The sequence below is a fragment of the Denticeps clupeoides genome, chromosome 13, assembly GCF_900700375.1.
Source record: "Denticeps clupeoides chromosome 13, fDenClu1.1, whole genome shotgun sequence".
Classification (NCBI taxonomy): domain Eukaryota; kingdom Metazoa; phylum Chordata; class Actinopteri; order Clupeiformes; family Denticipitidae; genus Denticeps; species Denticeps clupeoides.
In genome coordinates this window covers 1,319,090-1,334,692 of record NC_041719.1, presented here as the reverse complement: position 1 = coordinate 1,334,692, position 15,603 = coordinate 1,319,090, and the positions used below count along the sequence as shown (strand labels likewise).

The window sequence follows — 15,603 nt, the reverse complement described above, 5'->3', positions numbered from 1 at the left end:
ACCAGCAGGCATGATGGATGGCACCGTCCGGCGGTCCTCCAGCATCCGGCCTGGTCCTCGTCGCAGTCCCGGTGAGGCTGAGTTCCACAGCGGGTTCTCCGGCGCGCCCCCTGGTGGCAGACGTGAGACTCGGCGGGGTTAAAACGTACCGCGTACACGTTCCTCGGCGTGGTCCCGGTGAGGCCGTGTTCGACACCGGGTTCTCCAGCACGCCCCCTGGTGGTCCCGGTGAGGCCGTGTTCGACACCGGGTTCTCCGGCACGCCCCCTGGTGGTCCCGGTGAGGCCGTGTTCCGCGCCGGGTTCTCCGGTGTGTCCCCTGGTGGCAGACGTGAGTCTCGGCGGGGTTAAAACGTACCGCGTACACGTCCCTCGTCGCAGTCCCGGTGAGGCCGTGTTCGACACCGGGTTCTCCGGCACGCCCCCTGGTGGTCCCGGTGAGGCCGTGTTCCACGCCGGGTTCTCCGGCACGCCCCCTGGTGGTCCCGGTGAGGCCGTGTTCCACACCGGGTTCTCCAGCGCGCCCCCTGGTGGCAGACGTGAGTCTCGGCGGGGTTAAAACGTACCGCGCACACGTTCTGCAGGAGGGGCGGATCCGGAGACGTTAATCACTATTAATCAGTCGTTCACATTATAAATTCAAATTTCATTCTTCTCTCTGAGGAATAATCACAAACACATTCGTTTAATCCTCAGAACAATTTTTATTCTAAACAGAATATTTTTAAAAAATGTTTTAATTTAGTGGATTGGCTGCAGATATTGATGAAATGGACAGATGGTATTGTTTTTTGGGGTTTTTTTTTGTATTCTACACGCAGCCCTGAGGGAGGCACCGCTCTGCTGGCTGAACGCTTGTTATTGTCTTCAGTGAAATCATGAAAATGTTCTAATTTTATGCCAAAACAAATTCATTTTCACGCAGGCCGCGTGTGCATCGCTTCCGGCGCTTTGTCATAAATTCATTTCTAATTAAGTCCACAGGAAGCAGAAAGGTGTGTTTCGTGGAATAACGTCCAGGGGCCATGATTAATGCCGGTCAGTCTGCCAGATCACCGGAGCCCGGTGTCCCTTCGCTTCGACTTCATCGCACCTCCAAATCTTCGTTAATTATTCATCTTTTATTGTAGGTTGTGAATATTGTTAATTCGGTTTAAAGGGATTTTCTGTTGCGTTTGTCATGATCAGTCCGACCAGCAGAGGAACTTCACCATGTTATAATGCTTGTGTGTGTGTGTGTGTGTGTGTGTGTGTGTGTGTGTGTGTGTGTGTGTGTGTGCGGTCTGATTGAACTGTGTAGAAAGTTCTGGAAAAGGGTCGAATTCGGGGTTAATGTTGGTGATTTCTCTTCCTGACTGTAGCAGGTGTTACACACACACACACACACACACACACACACACACTCTCTCTCACACAGAGCGACACAGCCGAATGATATTAGTATCTGCAGATGATGATGATGATGATGACGTCTTGCAGGAAGGGACGTTTGTGTGAAAGTGTATGAAGTATAACCTTTTAAAAACCGCAATTTATCCTCGGAATCTCGGATCCACTGCATCCATGTGTTCGTATCTTTAATCAGATGCTATGTGGTGATGATGATGATGATGATGATTATGTGTGGATCTGAGTCTGTCACCTTGTCTGTTTTAACTCATGAAAAGTTCTAATAAAGTGCTGTGTTTGCAGCTCCGCCCCCGTTTTCAGACAAAAGAGGATAAACGGCGCGCTGCAATTTCTCACTTACGCCGCTCCTCTCAACTTCCTCCATTCAACTGTTGCGCATAAACGACTCCTCTGTAGACGAGCGAAGCCGCGCAGCGCCGCGCCGCGCCAAGATAAATGATGCTGATGAATAATGCATCGCCATGCAGATCAGCCTCCCGGCGGCAACTGCAGCCTGCACCCGACTCGATGTTCTCCTGCGTTCCAAATCCCTTTCCATGGAACATCAGGCCGAAGCTTCGCCATCCCAATTAAAACACACACACACACACACACACACACGTTCGGGTGCAGTTTCTATGCGGAAGGAGTGAATTCTGCCTCAGTGCTTCCTTGATTGTGGCGATTAAGGCCGACTTCACTTCACATCCCCGTCCAGAGTCTGCAGCGCCCCCCACTGGCACCGTTTCTTCTCTAATATTCTCTAATAGTGCACGTGTTCGTGTGTGTATAAGTGTATGTAGGTGTGTGTGTATGTGGGGTGTGTGTATTTGTAGAGTGTGTATGTAGGTGTGTGTGTATGTGGGGTGTGTGTATTTGTAGAGTGTGTATGTAGGTGTGTGTGTATGTGGGGTGTGTGTATTTGTAGAGTGCGTATGTAGGTGTGTGTATTTGTAGAGTGTGTATGTAGGTGTGTGTGTATGTGGGTGTGTGTGTATTTGTAGAGTGTGTATGTAGGTGTGTGTATTTGTAGAGTGTGTGTATGTGGGGTGTGTGTGTGTAGAGTGTGTGTGTGTGGGGTGTGTATGTGTAGGGTGTGTATGTGTGTGTGTGTATGTGGTGGTGTCTGTAGTTGTAGAGTGTGTATGTGGTGGTGTGTGTGTATGTGGGGTGTGTGTATGTGTAGGGTGGTGTGGGGTGTGTGTGTGTGTGTGTGGGGTGTGTGTATTTGTAGAGTGTGTGTGTTTATGTGGGGTGTGTGTATTTGTAGTGTGTGTGTGTGTGTGTGTGTGTGTGTGTGTGTGTGTGTGTTTATGTGGGGTGTGTGTATTTGTAGAGTGTGTGTGTACATTTACATTTACATTTACAGCATTTATCAGACGCCCTTATCCAGAGCGACTTACAGTCAGTAGTTACAGGGACAGTCCCCCTGGAGACACTCAGGGTTAAGTGTCTTGCTCAGGGACACGATGGTAGTAAGTGGGGTTTGAACCTGGGTCTTCTGGTTCATAGGCAAGTGTGTTACACACTAGGCTACTACCACCCTATGTGGGGTGTGTGTGTGTGTGTATGTGGGGTGTGTGTATTTGTAGTGTGTGTGTATTTGTAGGGTGTGTGTGTGGTGTGTGTATTTGTAGAGTGTGTGTGTGTTTATGTGGGGTGTGTGTATGTGGGGTGTGTGTATTTGTAGAGTGTGTGTGTATGTGGGGTGTGTGTATTTGTAGTGTGTGTGTGTGTGTTTATGTGGGGTGTGTGTATTTGTAGAGTGTGTGTGTATGTGGGGTGTGTGTATTTGTAGTGTGTGTGTGTGTGTGTAGGGTGTGTGTATTTGTAGTGTGTGTGTGTATGTGGGGTGTGTGTATTTGTAGTGTGTGTGTGTGTATGTAGGGTGTGTGTATTTGTAGAGTGTGTGTGTATGTGGGGTGTGTGTATTTGTAGTGTGTGTGTGTGTGCACGCATGGGCTTCTCCAGCAGGGGGCGTCTAGAATGTTGTGTAAACATCTCCTTCTCGGGTTTATTTGCTCTGGGGGTTTTGGTGTTAATGAACCCTCCAGCTCGCGCTTTTTTACTGTCCGGTTCTTCCTTACTTCGCTCGCGCGTGGACCAACGCAGTGACCTTTGACCTGTATTTACCCGCCGGAGCCTCCTGCATTTCTGCGCCTTTATTCTCGCCCGCTTCCTCACAATACGCTGTGATTGGCAGCAGTGAAAACCACTTCCCGCCCATCACGGCCACGCTTAAAAACGGCCTCCAGCCTCGTCATCGTCATCATCACGCAGATGGAACTGCAAATTTCTGCATACAATAAATCAATTTCAGCTCTGGTCTGATTAGCATTTTAACAAAGCGGCATTTTTAACCGGAGATCCGCCGGCGCAGATCTTTATACACCTGCGTGTAGAAATGGACGTGTAATTAGCGGAGCCTCATTATCTGGCGCGGTGGCCGTAAACGGGCCTCGCTCTGGTGACGGGATCGGCGCGGTGACCCCTGTTCCTAATTAGGCGTCTCTTGACAAGGCCGAGTGTGAACGGCGCCGCTGACATTCAGCCACAAATCACACCGACGGAGAATAACGAAGGGCTGGGACCATCGGGGGCGTCCGAGGCGGCTCGGCACTGAAGAGTCACCTGACGCAGGGTCGTCTGACGGCGCCGCTGAGTCACGGAGGGTCACCTGATGGCGCCACTTCGTCACGCAGGGTCACCTGACGCAGGGTCACCTGATGGCGCCGCTCCGACACGCAGGGTCGTCTGACGCAGGGTCACCTGACGCAGGGTCGTCTGATGCAGGGTCGTCTGATGCAGGGTCACCTGACGCAGGGTCACCTGATGGCGCCGCTCCGACACGCAGGGTCACCTGACGCAGGGTCACCTGACGCAGGGTCACCTGACAGCCCCGGGTCTGTGTGGTGGAGTCCTGCGCTGAATTTCTGTAGAAATCAAACTCATGTCAACCACAGTCATGTGCCACTTCCGCTGGAACCTTTGACCCCCGACCCCTGAATCCCATAATGAGACGTCTCTCGGAGGGCCACGCCCTGGCTACGCCTTCTTACCATATAGCATAATAACGTTATAAAAACGTTATAGAAAGATGATTAAAAACCCATTCAGACTAGAAAAGATATATGACGGTCAATTGGCTGAAACACAGAAGCATGGGCGGAGCTAAGCAGACCATACAACATTCATGCATTTATTGTTCAATATCAATATGACCGTTTATTAAAGGTCCCCGGACATGAAAATGTGACTTTGTGAGATGATTTACCATTAATACGAGTTCCCCGAACCGCGCTACGGTCCTGCGGTGGCTAGAAATGGTGATAATTTGGCCGTTCTGCTTCACCGTTCAGAGAGCGGCAGCTCAGACGGTCGGATCTGGAATTTGTCCCCTTATGACGTCATAAGAGAATTTCCCCACCCCTCCCGTCCGCCGACCGTCACGGCTTCCAAACGTGAGAAGCGTTGCAGTTGTTCGGTGACGGGATGTAAAAATGAGCTCCTGACCGCGCCAAACATTGTGATTGGTGGATGGTGTTGGTTACGCCATTTCAACTTCTTCTCGTCCCGCCTCTCTCCTCCTCATTAGCATATAGAGCTACAGACGCTCCCACGTCTTCTGTGTGTCTGGCTGTGTTTTCGTGTCCGGTCTCTTTTTGGTGGACTTTGTGGGAGGAGTTGAAGCCTACCAGCTCCGCCTACCATCTGCCATTGGTCACCTCCACCTATATAAAGAGACTTCGGATGGTGCTCGGGAGCTCCCCAGGGTCTGCTAGGCCCTTACTCTTTCGGCAGGTCCTCAGGGTCCACGGAGATCTGCAAGGAGCTCCGTTGGGGATCTCATTCATGTGTCTTGTTGCTTTGTGTTATAGACCCCTTTGTTGTTAGCCAGTGTTAGCCTGTTAGCTTTATGTGCCCTGTTCATTAATGTTTGTGCCTGTTTGAGTTGTCCCCGCTGGACCGTCCCTTCCTTCAGGCTGTACTGATGTTGGTTAGCTGTGCTGAGTCCGCTGTTTTATTCCACCTGTGAGCTCACTGGAAATAAAAGCACTTTGTTTGTGTGTGTAACAGTGGACGTGCGTTTCTAAGACCGCTAGACCCCTAGGAACGTGACATTGGTTGAGGCTGATTCCTCGTGATTGACGGGATGTGTGCGATGCAGGTTTAATCCAGGCTGCTGGTCTCCGTGGAGACGGAATGGGGACGTCCGCTGGTCCGTGTGCTGCGTGCGCGGGACGTGAATCCATTTCTCCCCTCCAGATGGTTTCGGTTTTGCGTGCTGGAAATGTCGCTTTTTGCTGAGTCCACAATGTTCCACTCCTCATTGTTCCTTTTCTCTGGTTCTGCAGCGGAGCCGCTGGAGGGGGAGGAGTACCTGGATATATCCGGAATCACGCGGACGCAAGCCGGCCGCTACGAATGCAAGGCCAGCAACGACGTGGCCACGCCCGACGTCCGATACGTCAACGTGGTCGTCAACTGTACGTCCCCCCCGGTCCCCGTTCCGTTATTCCTGTGAAATAGCGCCTCGTTGAGCAGAGGCGAGGATGGTTCTGCGGTTCTCTTCTCTCTGCAGATGCCCCCTTCATCAAGGACGCCAAGAGCTCGGAGACGGCGGTGGGCAGGATGGGCGTTCTGCAGTGCGACGCGTCTGCGGTTCCCAAACCCGAGTTCGAGTGGTACAGAGATGACAAGAGGTGGGCGTGGCCAACTGGATAATCGCCATTTATTCTTCCTTCTCAGTGTGAGCGGGATGCTTGATTTCCTTTTCTATCGTGTTCATCATGACAGGAGTTCTCTATAGAAGTTTAGAACTTGTCTTGGTTTTTACTATCTGAATTGACTCTATAGGGTTCGTCTGTAGGTTCCTGCGTGGTTCCTCTATAGAGATCCTGTGTTGGTTCTTCTGTCAGATTCTTCTGTGGAGATCCTGTGTAGGTTCTTCTGTAGGGTTTCTATGTAGGGTTCCTCTGTAGGATTCTTCTGTAGGGTTTCTGTGCAGGGTTCCTCTGTAGGATTCTTCTGTAGGATTTATTAATGTGAGTTTTCTCCCTCAGACTGACCAACACTCAGGGCATCAGCATTCAGATCCTGGGCTCCCGCACGCTGCTCCTGGTATCCAATGTCACAGAAGAGGATTACGGGAATTACACATGTGTGGCCACCAACAGGCTGGGAATCCACAACGCCAGCGTGTTCCTCTACAGTGAGTTCCGTTCCTTTTAATGAATAAAAAATTGGTTCCATGCGAAATATGAATAATTCTACACATTGCAGCGAGTGTATCGCTGAGTAATCTTGGTGACCAGAAGGTGACCTCGATCAGGTGGGCTGTGGTTCTTCAGGACCGCTGTAGAGGAGGGATGGGGTGGTAGTGGCCTAGTGGGTAACACACTCGCCTGTGAACCAGAAGACCCAGGTTCAAATCCCACTTACTACCATCATGTCCCTGAGCAAGACACTTAACCCTGAGTGTCTCCAGGGGGGGACTGTCCCTGTAACTACTGACTGTAAGTCGTTCTGGATAAGGGCGTCTGGTAAATGTAAATGGATGGGTGGAGGACTCTGGTGAAATTGTGACTTTGACCACCAGGTGTCGCCTGGTTCCCATTAACCAGATCAGTCGTTTTTTCCAGACATATCATTCCAAAGACAAGATGCTAAATGAGTTCTCTGGCAGTGGCTCTGTCCTGTTGTGACTCGTGTTCCGTTTGTTCCTGCCCTCAGGACCTGGAACCGGACGTGACATCAACGGCTCGGTGTCGGTGACCCCGTCCCTGTGGGTCCTCCTGGCCACACTGACCTGCCTTCTGCTGAAGTGTTAATAACAGCGCAGAGCTCCACCCTGAAACCACACTGAGACTGTTCGCATAATCCTACCAACCTACCGCACCCTGGGGTGCAACATAGACACATTTACAATTTACAACGATTAGAACGGGCTATTCATACGTTTTAGTAACAAATGACGCGTGGTTTTAAAAAATGATTATAATAATAATAACGGGACGAGCTGAGCTCTTTGTAACAGTCGATGATAACTCGCCGTTTTTACGTTCCGTCACTTTCCTTTCCCGTCCGTCCGCTTGGTTCTGTGTGTGTTCGTCCTCATGAAGTCCCATGCGGCAGAGACCCAGACGACGTCTGAGGGATCTGCCCCACGTTCCTCTCTCCTCGCCAGCAGCAGCAGCGAGCCTCTCCGCATCACACATTAGAGCAGAAATCAGTGCTGGAGTGGCTTTTTAACCCCTCGGTAACGGTGAAATGGACAGAAGTAGCGAGCAGCGGCTTTAGAACGCGCCGGTAGACGCGCAGCTTCCTGTTCTCCTGCTGCTGCATCTCATCTCCACACCTGTACAGCACCGACCAATGATCAGCTGCTTTTCTTTTGCAAATGGAAATCCGTTCTATATATATATTTTTTCCCATTAACATTGTATGTGCATAAAATAAAATATATATATACTTGAATCCACTGTCCTTATAAAAGAAGAGAGAGCAATTTAATATATGTCCTTGTTTCTAAATAGATAGTAATTTGTTGAATTTTAACTTAAAACTCTTAAACTCTGAGGAACCGCCACAGGAACTTTAACAGGGGAATCTATTTCCCAGAATTCCAGTATTCCTCTTCAGAATGTACGCACTGGGAATGTCGTGGAACCGTGTGGGCCGCGCAGTTGACACCCCCCCCCCCCCCCCTTTTTTTTTTTTTTTTTTTTTTTTATTTATTGTATTTTTATTCCTCGTACGATTCCGCTCATAAAATGAAGACTTGGTCACATGACGTGCTGTGTGTTCTATTTTCCTGATTTGGACATAACACTGAATGTTGTTACTGACATGACCTTTGACCTTTGGGCTGACTGAGCGATGCCTTGTGATTTGGTGTTTCATTAAGTTCATTAGGAGCCGCCCTGTGTGCCGTGTGGAAGCTTTTTTCATGGCTGACTGTTGAACGTGTGTGTGTGTGTGTGTGAGAGTTGGTCATGACGTGTGTATTTGTGAATGCGCGTGTGTTTTACACTGAAATATAAAGCATGACACGTCTGTCTCGGTTCTCCGCTGCAGAGCCGCGTCTGTACGCTCCTTCACCTTTGCCCCTTTTTGTCTGGAGAACCGAGTTCCGGGTCTCCTGCGTTTCACCTGTTGGTTCCGCTCATCCTGTCACACCGAATGTCACTTTACAAAAAAAAGAAAAGAAAATTTACAAGCCGTCTGCCGTCCTCATCTCAGTGCAATGTATGTTTTCTAATTGCTTTGGTTTTAATCTTATGATTATTGCAATCAATTTCTTAAAACGTATGTACAAGTACCCATGAAATGTAAAAGAATTGAAATAAAACTGTTTGAATTGTATTTGAAGGTGGAATGAAATGCGGGTCTGTCCAGTTTTTTGGGTTTTGGTGTAATAATATTGGTGATTGCATGAACTAGAGCCTCCTGTTCCGGGCCCTGCAGGCTCTGCTTGGTGGTGTAAGGCAGAGCAGGAGCCGCCAGGGGGCGCTGCTGCACTCTCTTTTTGTATTTGGGTCCAATTTTCTGCCATTTCCCGTGCTGCCACACAGTCAGTAATATCTCGTATGAATTCTACATCCATTATATCGATGCCCAAGCTAATTCTGTTTAAAAATGATGATGGTGCAGATCACCAACCTACATATTTCCTCCAAATCTGGAATCATAATCCCTCTTTCTATCGTATGGACATGTGTATGATTCGATGACGGCTGCTAGTTTGCTGCTCTTTAAAGCTACGTGGACGAGAGTAATAATAATTAAAGACCACGTCCGAGGATAATTGGCACATTTCTTTATTCTGAAAACAGACAATGAAACCATTTTTCCACAATTGAATTCCTTACATTCAAACTTGACATTGCACTCACTGGAACATAGGAAAAGTTGTCGTTTTTTATCAATTCTTTAAACATCGGTGCAGGAATATCTCCAATTCATATCAAATGCTCAGAACAACACCAAGGACATCAAAAAGAAGCCACACGTTTGTTGGGTTGGTTGGTTTGTTGGATGGTGACGGCGAGAAACGTTCTCCTCAATGGAGGAGTTCCCATGCAATTTTTCAAGCTATTCATGAAATGCGAGAAGAAACGCAGCAGCAATCTTCCTGGTTTTAATCTGCACTAATTCATATTTTACCTACACTACGGAACGGTACATGAGGGGGCGGGTCACTGCTGAAGAAGGGTGTGGCCGGTCCTTTGGTCATATGGTTGGGGAATGAACGGGGTGGAGATGGTCTCTCTCACACGTGTGCAGCACCATCACACTTCAGTCCTAGCTTGAGTCGAAAGCCACATGTGGAAACTCCTCCACCTTTAAGAAAATCATTGCCACACAAAAAATAGAAGACAAAGAAAGAAAAATGAAGTGTCTTCACGACCAGTGGGCGGAGATCAACCTTGCGATTCATTTTTTTTTTCTACTCTTCTTCATTTTTCCCCTCATCTGGAACTTATTCATTCTTCTCCTCTTCCTTGTTGGCCTCTGACGGGGTCTCCTCGGTGGGTTTTGAATCCCCTGCAGCATCTGGAACAAAAAAAAACGCAACATTTACATTCAGATACAGATGACCTCTGTTGACCTCTACATTGCCCCCCTGAGGACCAGATCATCTTCAGCTGACCGCTCTGTGCAGGTCTGGATCGCAAGGAGGGCGGGGCTAAATCCGCCCCTCCCCTTCTGCACCTAGCACTGACCAGATCATGAGTACAGGTCAGAGTTAAATCTTCCATCAAGCCAAACATCTCAGCATCTTCACCAAAGCCCCAGACAGGACCAAGAACCCAGGACAGAACGTTCCGCCTTAAAACCGTCTGAGACGGATGTCCATCAAGCTCCTGTACTCACGTTGTGTCCCAGGTGTGGAGAAAGTGCAGTCAAAATATTCCGCCTGGCCATGTTCTACCTTCCAGCAGCTTCTCTGATCATGGTTCAGGAGAAGCTGCTGGCGGGTAGAACCAGCAGGAACCTGCAGGAACCCACCTGGTTTATCTTGTGTTTGGTTTGTTTCCTCACAATCAGCTGTCTCACTAGCAGCAGGCACGTCGGCTTGTTTGGGTTCCTCCTTGTCCTCCGGCTTTTTCTCGGTGCTGGGGGAGGTGGCCTGGGCAGAGGGGGCGGGGACGGGGACATCCTTGCTGTCGGCGTCCCTCGGCTGCTCCTTGGCCTCTGGGGCCGTCTCCTTTTTGGGTTCCTCCCCTGTGGGCTCGGCGGCGCCCCCCGCGGGTGACGTGGCGACGGGCGTGGTCGCGTTGGCAGCTACGGGGGAGGTGGCGGAGGGGTTGGCTGGCTTGTCCGAGACGGGGCTTTTGGCGTCGGCCGTCTCCTCGGGCTTCTCAGCAGCAGGTGAGGTGGCCTCCTTCTTCTCCTCCTCCCCTTCTGCTGCACCCTCGGCCGGAGCGTTCTTCTCCTCGTCCTCCTCCTTGTCTCCGTCTTTCATCTTTTTGCGGATTATGTGCCCGCGGAAGCTGGCCTGGATCTTGGTGGCCGCCTTGTGCGCCTTGTCCTCCGGCTTGTTTCCATCCTGCTCGATCTTCAGATCAGCATCTTCGTTCTTCTCGACCTGCAAGGAACGAGAACGTGGTCAACAAGATGGACTGGTGTTCTGCAACTTGACCCAAAAACATCTGGAGGTGGCGACAAAGTACCAGAGCTCCCATTTCTCTTCTCTACACCTGTTCTTGGGTGACATGAAGACATCTCCATCACACGAGCCCACAAGATTAAACATCTCCTGGTTCTTCTCCAGTTGATGTGTGTGTGTGTGTGTGTGTGTGTGTGTAAACCAGGTTGATGTGTGTGTGTGTGTGTGTGTGTGTAAACCAGGTTGATGTTTGTGTGTGTGTGTGTGTGTGTGTGTAAACCAGGTTGATGTGTGTGTGTGTGTGTGTGTGTATAAACCAGGTTGATGTGTGTGTGTGTGTGTGTGTGTGTATAAACCAGGTTGATGTTGTGTTTGTGTGTGTGTGTGTGTGTGTGTGTATAAACCAGGTTGATGTTGTGTTTGTGTGTGTGTGTGTGTATAAACCAGGTTGATGTTGTGTGTGTGTGTGTGTGTGTGTGTGTGTGTGTGTGTGTGTGTGTGTGTGTGTATAAACCAGGTTGATGTTGTGTTTGTGTGTGTGTGTGTGTATAAAACCAGGTTGATGTGTGTGTGTGTGTGTGTGTGTGTGTGTGTGTGTGTAAACCAGGTTGATGTTGGTGTGGTGTGTGTGTGTGTGTGTGTAAACCAGGTTGATGTTGTGTTTGTGTGTGTGTAGGTTGTTGTTGTGTGTGTGTGTGTGGTGTGTAAACCAGGTTGATGTTGTGTTTGTGTGTGTGTGTGTGTGTGTATAAACCAGGTTGATGTTGTGTTTGTGTGTGTGTGTGTGTATTAACCAGGTTGATGTTGTGTGTGTGTGTGTGTGTGTGTGTGTGTGTGTGTATAAACCAGGTTGATGTTGTGTTTGTGTGTGTGTGTGTGTATAAACCAGGTTGATGTTGTGTGTGTGTGTGTGTGTGTGTCTGTTTGTGTGTGTGTGTGTGTGTGTGTGTGTGTGTGTAAACCAGGTTGATGTTGTGTGTGTGTGTGTGTGTGTGTGTGTGTGTGGACAGGAAGCGGAATGGAAATGAGGAAGCGAGCGAGTCGGAGTCGGGCAGGTCGCCGGCGCTCGGGGGGGAATAATTACCTTCGCCGCCGGGATCCGCAGACCGAGCAGTCCGCCAACTAGGGGCCGAGTTCTAACTCATACGCGTCTGATGAAAAACAAAGAAAGATGAACTGAAAAGAACGAGGAGTGATGAGCAGGAACGCATTCACACTTCAGTCAGATCCATCAAGGAAACAGAGGAAAAAAAAAAAAAGAAATGAAGGAATGGGCTGGAATTCTGGAAAGAACCGGACCAGAACCTCGATATGGAATCTAGGCCAGGTTGCATGTATTGTGTCTGCCATCATGGTCGTCGTCATCGTCACCTGCATCTGATGCGTTGACGTCAGGGTGGCTGCTGGAAAATGACATGGCCGCCTGTCATGAGTCATTTTTCATGAGTCAGAGACCCCGATGAGCCCCACATTTCACCACCAACGGGACCAAGGGGCGGGGCAGGGGGGGTGAGGTCATCAGTTGCCGATGTGACCCCTGTGAAATGTGTGCGGGGGGGGGCGTGATTCGTTTAGCATCGATTTGCCCTTTTCGCTATATGACCGCCACCACTAACTGAAAATGGGATATGAATTCTGGGGGTTTATGGTGAGCGGCGCCCAGAGACCCTCCTCGTGTTTCACGTCCCACCACAAGAACTTCATCCTCAACTCTTCGTCCACCGCCAGATGTCAAGGACTCCAGGGGAACAGATCGCTCTCCAGGGACGCTCGACCAATCAAAATGACTGACGTGACACTTTAGCCTCTGTGGTTCCCGGGGCGCCAATAAATCAGTTGAACCAATCAGTGTGAACGGGCGTGTCCGCCTCTCCATGGGGGAAGGGACCCTCAAGGTCCATTAAGTTTGTTGTGGCTCTGCTGGACGCCATTCCAGCATCCTGATGGACCACACGCAACATGTCCATCAGTCCACCAGCCCTGACCAGATAAAATATTCACCAGGAGAATTTAATATGGAGCCCCAGACCATAGAGAGGCCACGCCCCGGAATTTCAGCGTGCGAAGATGCTGGAATACGGAGGAGAAGGAACCACACCCTAATGATGGAGACTCCCCTCCCCCCCCCACCACCACCACCACGTCATCATCACGGGCTGAGATGAAGATGAGGATGAGGAGGACACGAGGAACCGGAACCTGACCACAGACGAGATACAGACAAAGACGCAGACGGCGGCGCGTCGTATCTGGGTTCGAGGCTGGTGTGTGTGTGTGTGTGTGTGTGTGTGTGGGGTGAGCTGCGATCCTGCAGCGAAACCCCCTCCGCCGCGTGCGCGCGCGCGCGCCACCACGCCCTTTTATCCGGGCGCGCGCAGGTGGGTTCTCTCCTTTGTGCCCCGCGCGCGTGCGTGCGTGCGTGCGTGCGCGCGCGCGTCCCCTTGACGCTCCCATTTTCTGCTCGCGCGCTTGGATCCGATCGTCCCGGCACCGAAAACCGCGTCACCGCCCCCCACCCACCCGACACCGACACCGAGCTGCACCTACTGCGGCACCGGACCCACCTCCACCCGCACCCGCACCCACACCCACACCCACGCCATCCAGAGTTGAGTGAGCCGCCGCCAACCACACCCTTTTTCACACAAACTTCTCCCCTCCGTCCACCAAAGCAATTAGAGCAGCAATTAAGGAGGAACCTGCAGGAACCATCCAGGCAGCAGACCAGCAGCCAAATGTTCTCGCCCACATGCCGCTTCCTCACCGGCTTCACCGGCTTCAGCAGCCCAGGCGAAGCTGGTGGAGACGAGGAGAACGGGCAGAACCCCTCCCACGACCCACACCACCCGGTTCTACCAGGGTGGTTCTACCAAGAGCAGAGAATTAGAAAGAACGGTTACCGGTTTTGTTCTTCTTATGCAGCACAGCATGCTTGTGGTATCCTTTCTTCCGCCTTCTTTCCTTCCTTTTTTCCCACTTCTCCCTCTCTCTCTCTCGCTCGCTCGCTCTGCACTCACACACACCGGCTGTATGAACAGCTGAGCCGCCGAATGCTTTTACTCATCACACTTCACACACACACACACACTGGCTGTCTGCTGCTCTCGCCCGCCTCTCTCTCTCTCTCTCTCTCTCTCTGGCTGGCTCGCTCGCTCGCCTAACAATGAGTGGAAGCCCACCCTCCAGCCCCACCCACCGTCTCCCACGTCCACAGACGCTCCCTCCAGGACTGGGCGCGGCCCGACCCCCCCGGCCGCTCGGCTTCAGGCCGGGCGGAGACCCAGAAGCCACCGATTCGCTCGGTTGGCATGGAGACGGGGCCTCACACATCGCCGCGGTGACACGGCGAGAGAACCCCACCCCCGCGCCAGAACCAGGAGACCCGATGACCTCACCGTCCGGGTCTCGGAACCTCCAGCTGTAATTGACTCCGATCGAGCAGAAAACTAATTCGATCCATCAAATTCGGCCAAAGAGGAAATTAGCGAGACCCAATTAGTGCAGTAATGGCGGCTAATCCGGGTTCTAAAGCGTGCGCGTTCTATCTCGTACTCTACATAATGCAATCACAGCGACGAGTCCATCAAAGAACGTCTTATTCCCACCGTATTACCCAGGAACCGCAGAGGAGGTGGAGAACGTCGGCCTAATGGCATCAGGGGTGTAGGGGCGGCGGCCGTGGTTCTGAGGAGGGAAACATCCGTCACCGGCGCACTACGGATTAGAACCCAGATCGGAGACGTTCCTGCGAGGTCAGACGGGCAGGTGGCCGCGGAGAGAGCCGACCGGGCGGACGTTCTGCGTGTTTAAAGACCCGTGCCGGCCGTTGTTCTGGAGTTTATGGTCCGCTGTGTTACCAGCACCGTAACCGTCTCTCACCTGTCACCCCAACAAACCAGATCCTAATCTTGGAGAACGTTCCTGCAAAAGGACCTTTTGGAGTGCTTTTTAGAACATTTTGTGTTTAGAATGGCTATTGTTCTTTAGAACCCTTTTCATCCCGCAGAACAACACTTTTCACTTTTATGGCCTATTAGGGCAGAACCTACAAGCCCCACTGGACTCGTATGTTCCAAGTCAGCAGATGCGCGCAAACCCCCCACCTGACGGCGAAAAAGGAACCAGCCACCCCCTTCCACCGTCGCCATGGTGACAGCTGGCTGCCGGCACCCTCCCCCGGTGGACAGCGCGGAACCCCCGCCTCCTCCGAGGTAATCCCTCACCATGGCAACCATCCCGAGCCGGTCAGCGTGGCCGAGATGCTCCAGCGCCGGGCCGTCGCGCGCCCTGCAACAAGTCCGGTTCTCCGCGGAACGCGCCCTTCCGATTACTCGCTAGGCCAACCGCGGCCCCTAAAAGAACCGGAGAACCGGTGGAACCGGTCAGAGACACCACGTGTTCTGCGTCAGTTGCAACGCATCATCGCTTTTGGAACGTGTGTGTGTGGGAGGACCTGGTTCCGTCTGCAGCCGGAGTAGTGCCGGTTCTAGCAGAAGCAGGTCAGGCCGCTGTGTTCCGTCCCTCGGCGGGGACGCGTTCCGTCCCCAGTGTGTTGGACGACAGCAGCAGCAAGGTGAACCCGCGGGCAGGACGGAGCTTAAG

The 15,603-nt window shown here is 51.4% G+C and overlaps 2 protein-coding genes across 2 annotated transcripts in view; one reads left to right on the top strand and one right to left on the bottom strand.

The window, feature by feature from the left end:
• The window catches only part of LOC114802503 (limbic system-associated membrane protein-like), a 70,171-nt gene extending 61,400 nt beyond the window's left edge, over positions 1–8,771 (top strand). The window contains exons 4-7 of the mRNA XM_029001471.1: positions 5,744–5,875; positions 5,971–6,091; positions 6,452–6,600; positions 7,122–8,771. Of these exons, the coding sequence (XP_028857304.1) occupies positions 5,744–5,875; positions 5,971–6,091; positions 6,452–6,600; positions 7,122–7,219 (500 nt within the window). The 3' untranslated portion in view covers positions 7,220–8,771. The remainder of the gene's footprint in view (positions 1–5,743; positions 5,876–5,970; positions 6,092–6,451; positions 6,601–7,121) is intronic.
• A 421-nt stretch (positions 8,772–9,192) lies between these two features.
• Positions 9,193–14,096, bottom strand: LOC114802225 (neuromodulin-like). Its single transcript, XM_029000936.1, has 3 exons — positions 13,902–14,096; positions 10,401–10,980; positions 9,193–9,944 (listed from the first exon to the last, which is right to left on the bottom strand). Exons 1-3 carry the CDS (start codon positions 13,929–13,931, stop codon positions 9,871–9,873), a joined length of 684 nt encoding a protein of 227 aa, XP_028856769.1. The 5' UTR covers positions 13,932–14,096; the 3' UTR covers positions 9,193–9,870.
• Positions 14,097–15,603: the final 1,507 nt, after the last annotated feature.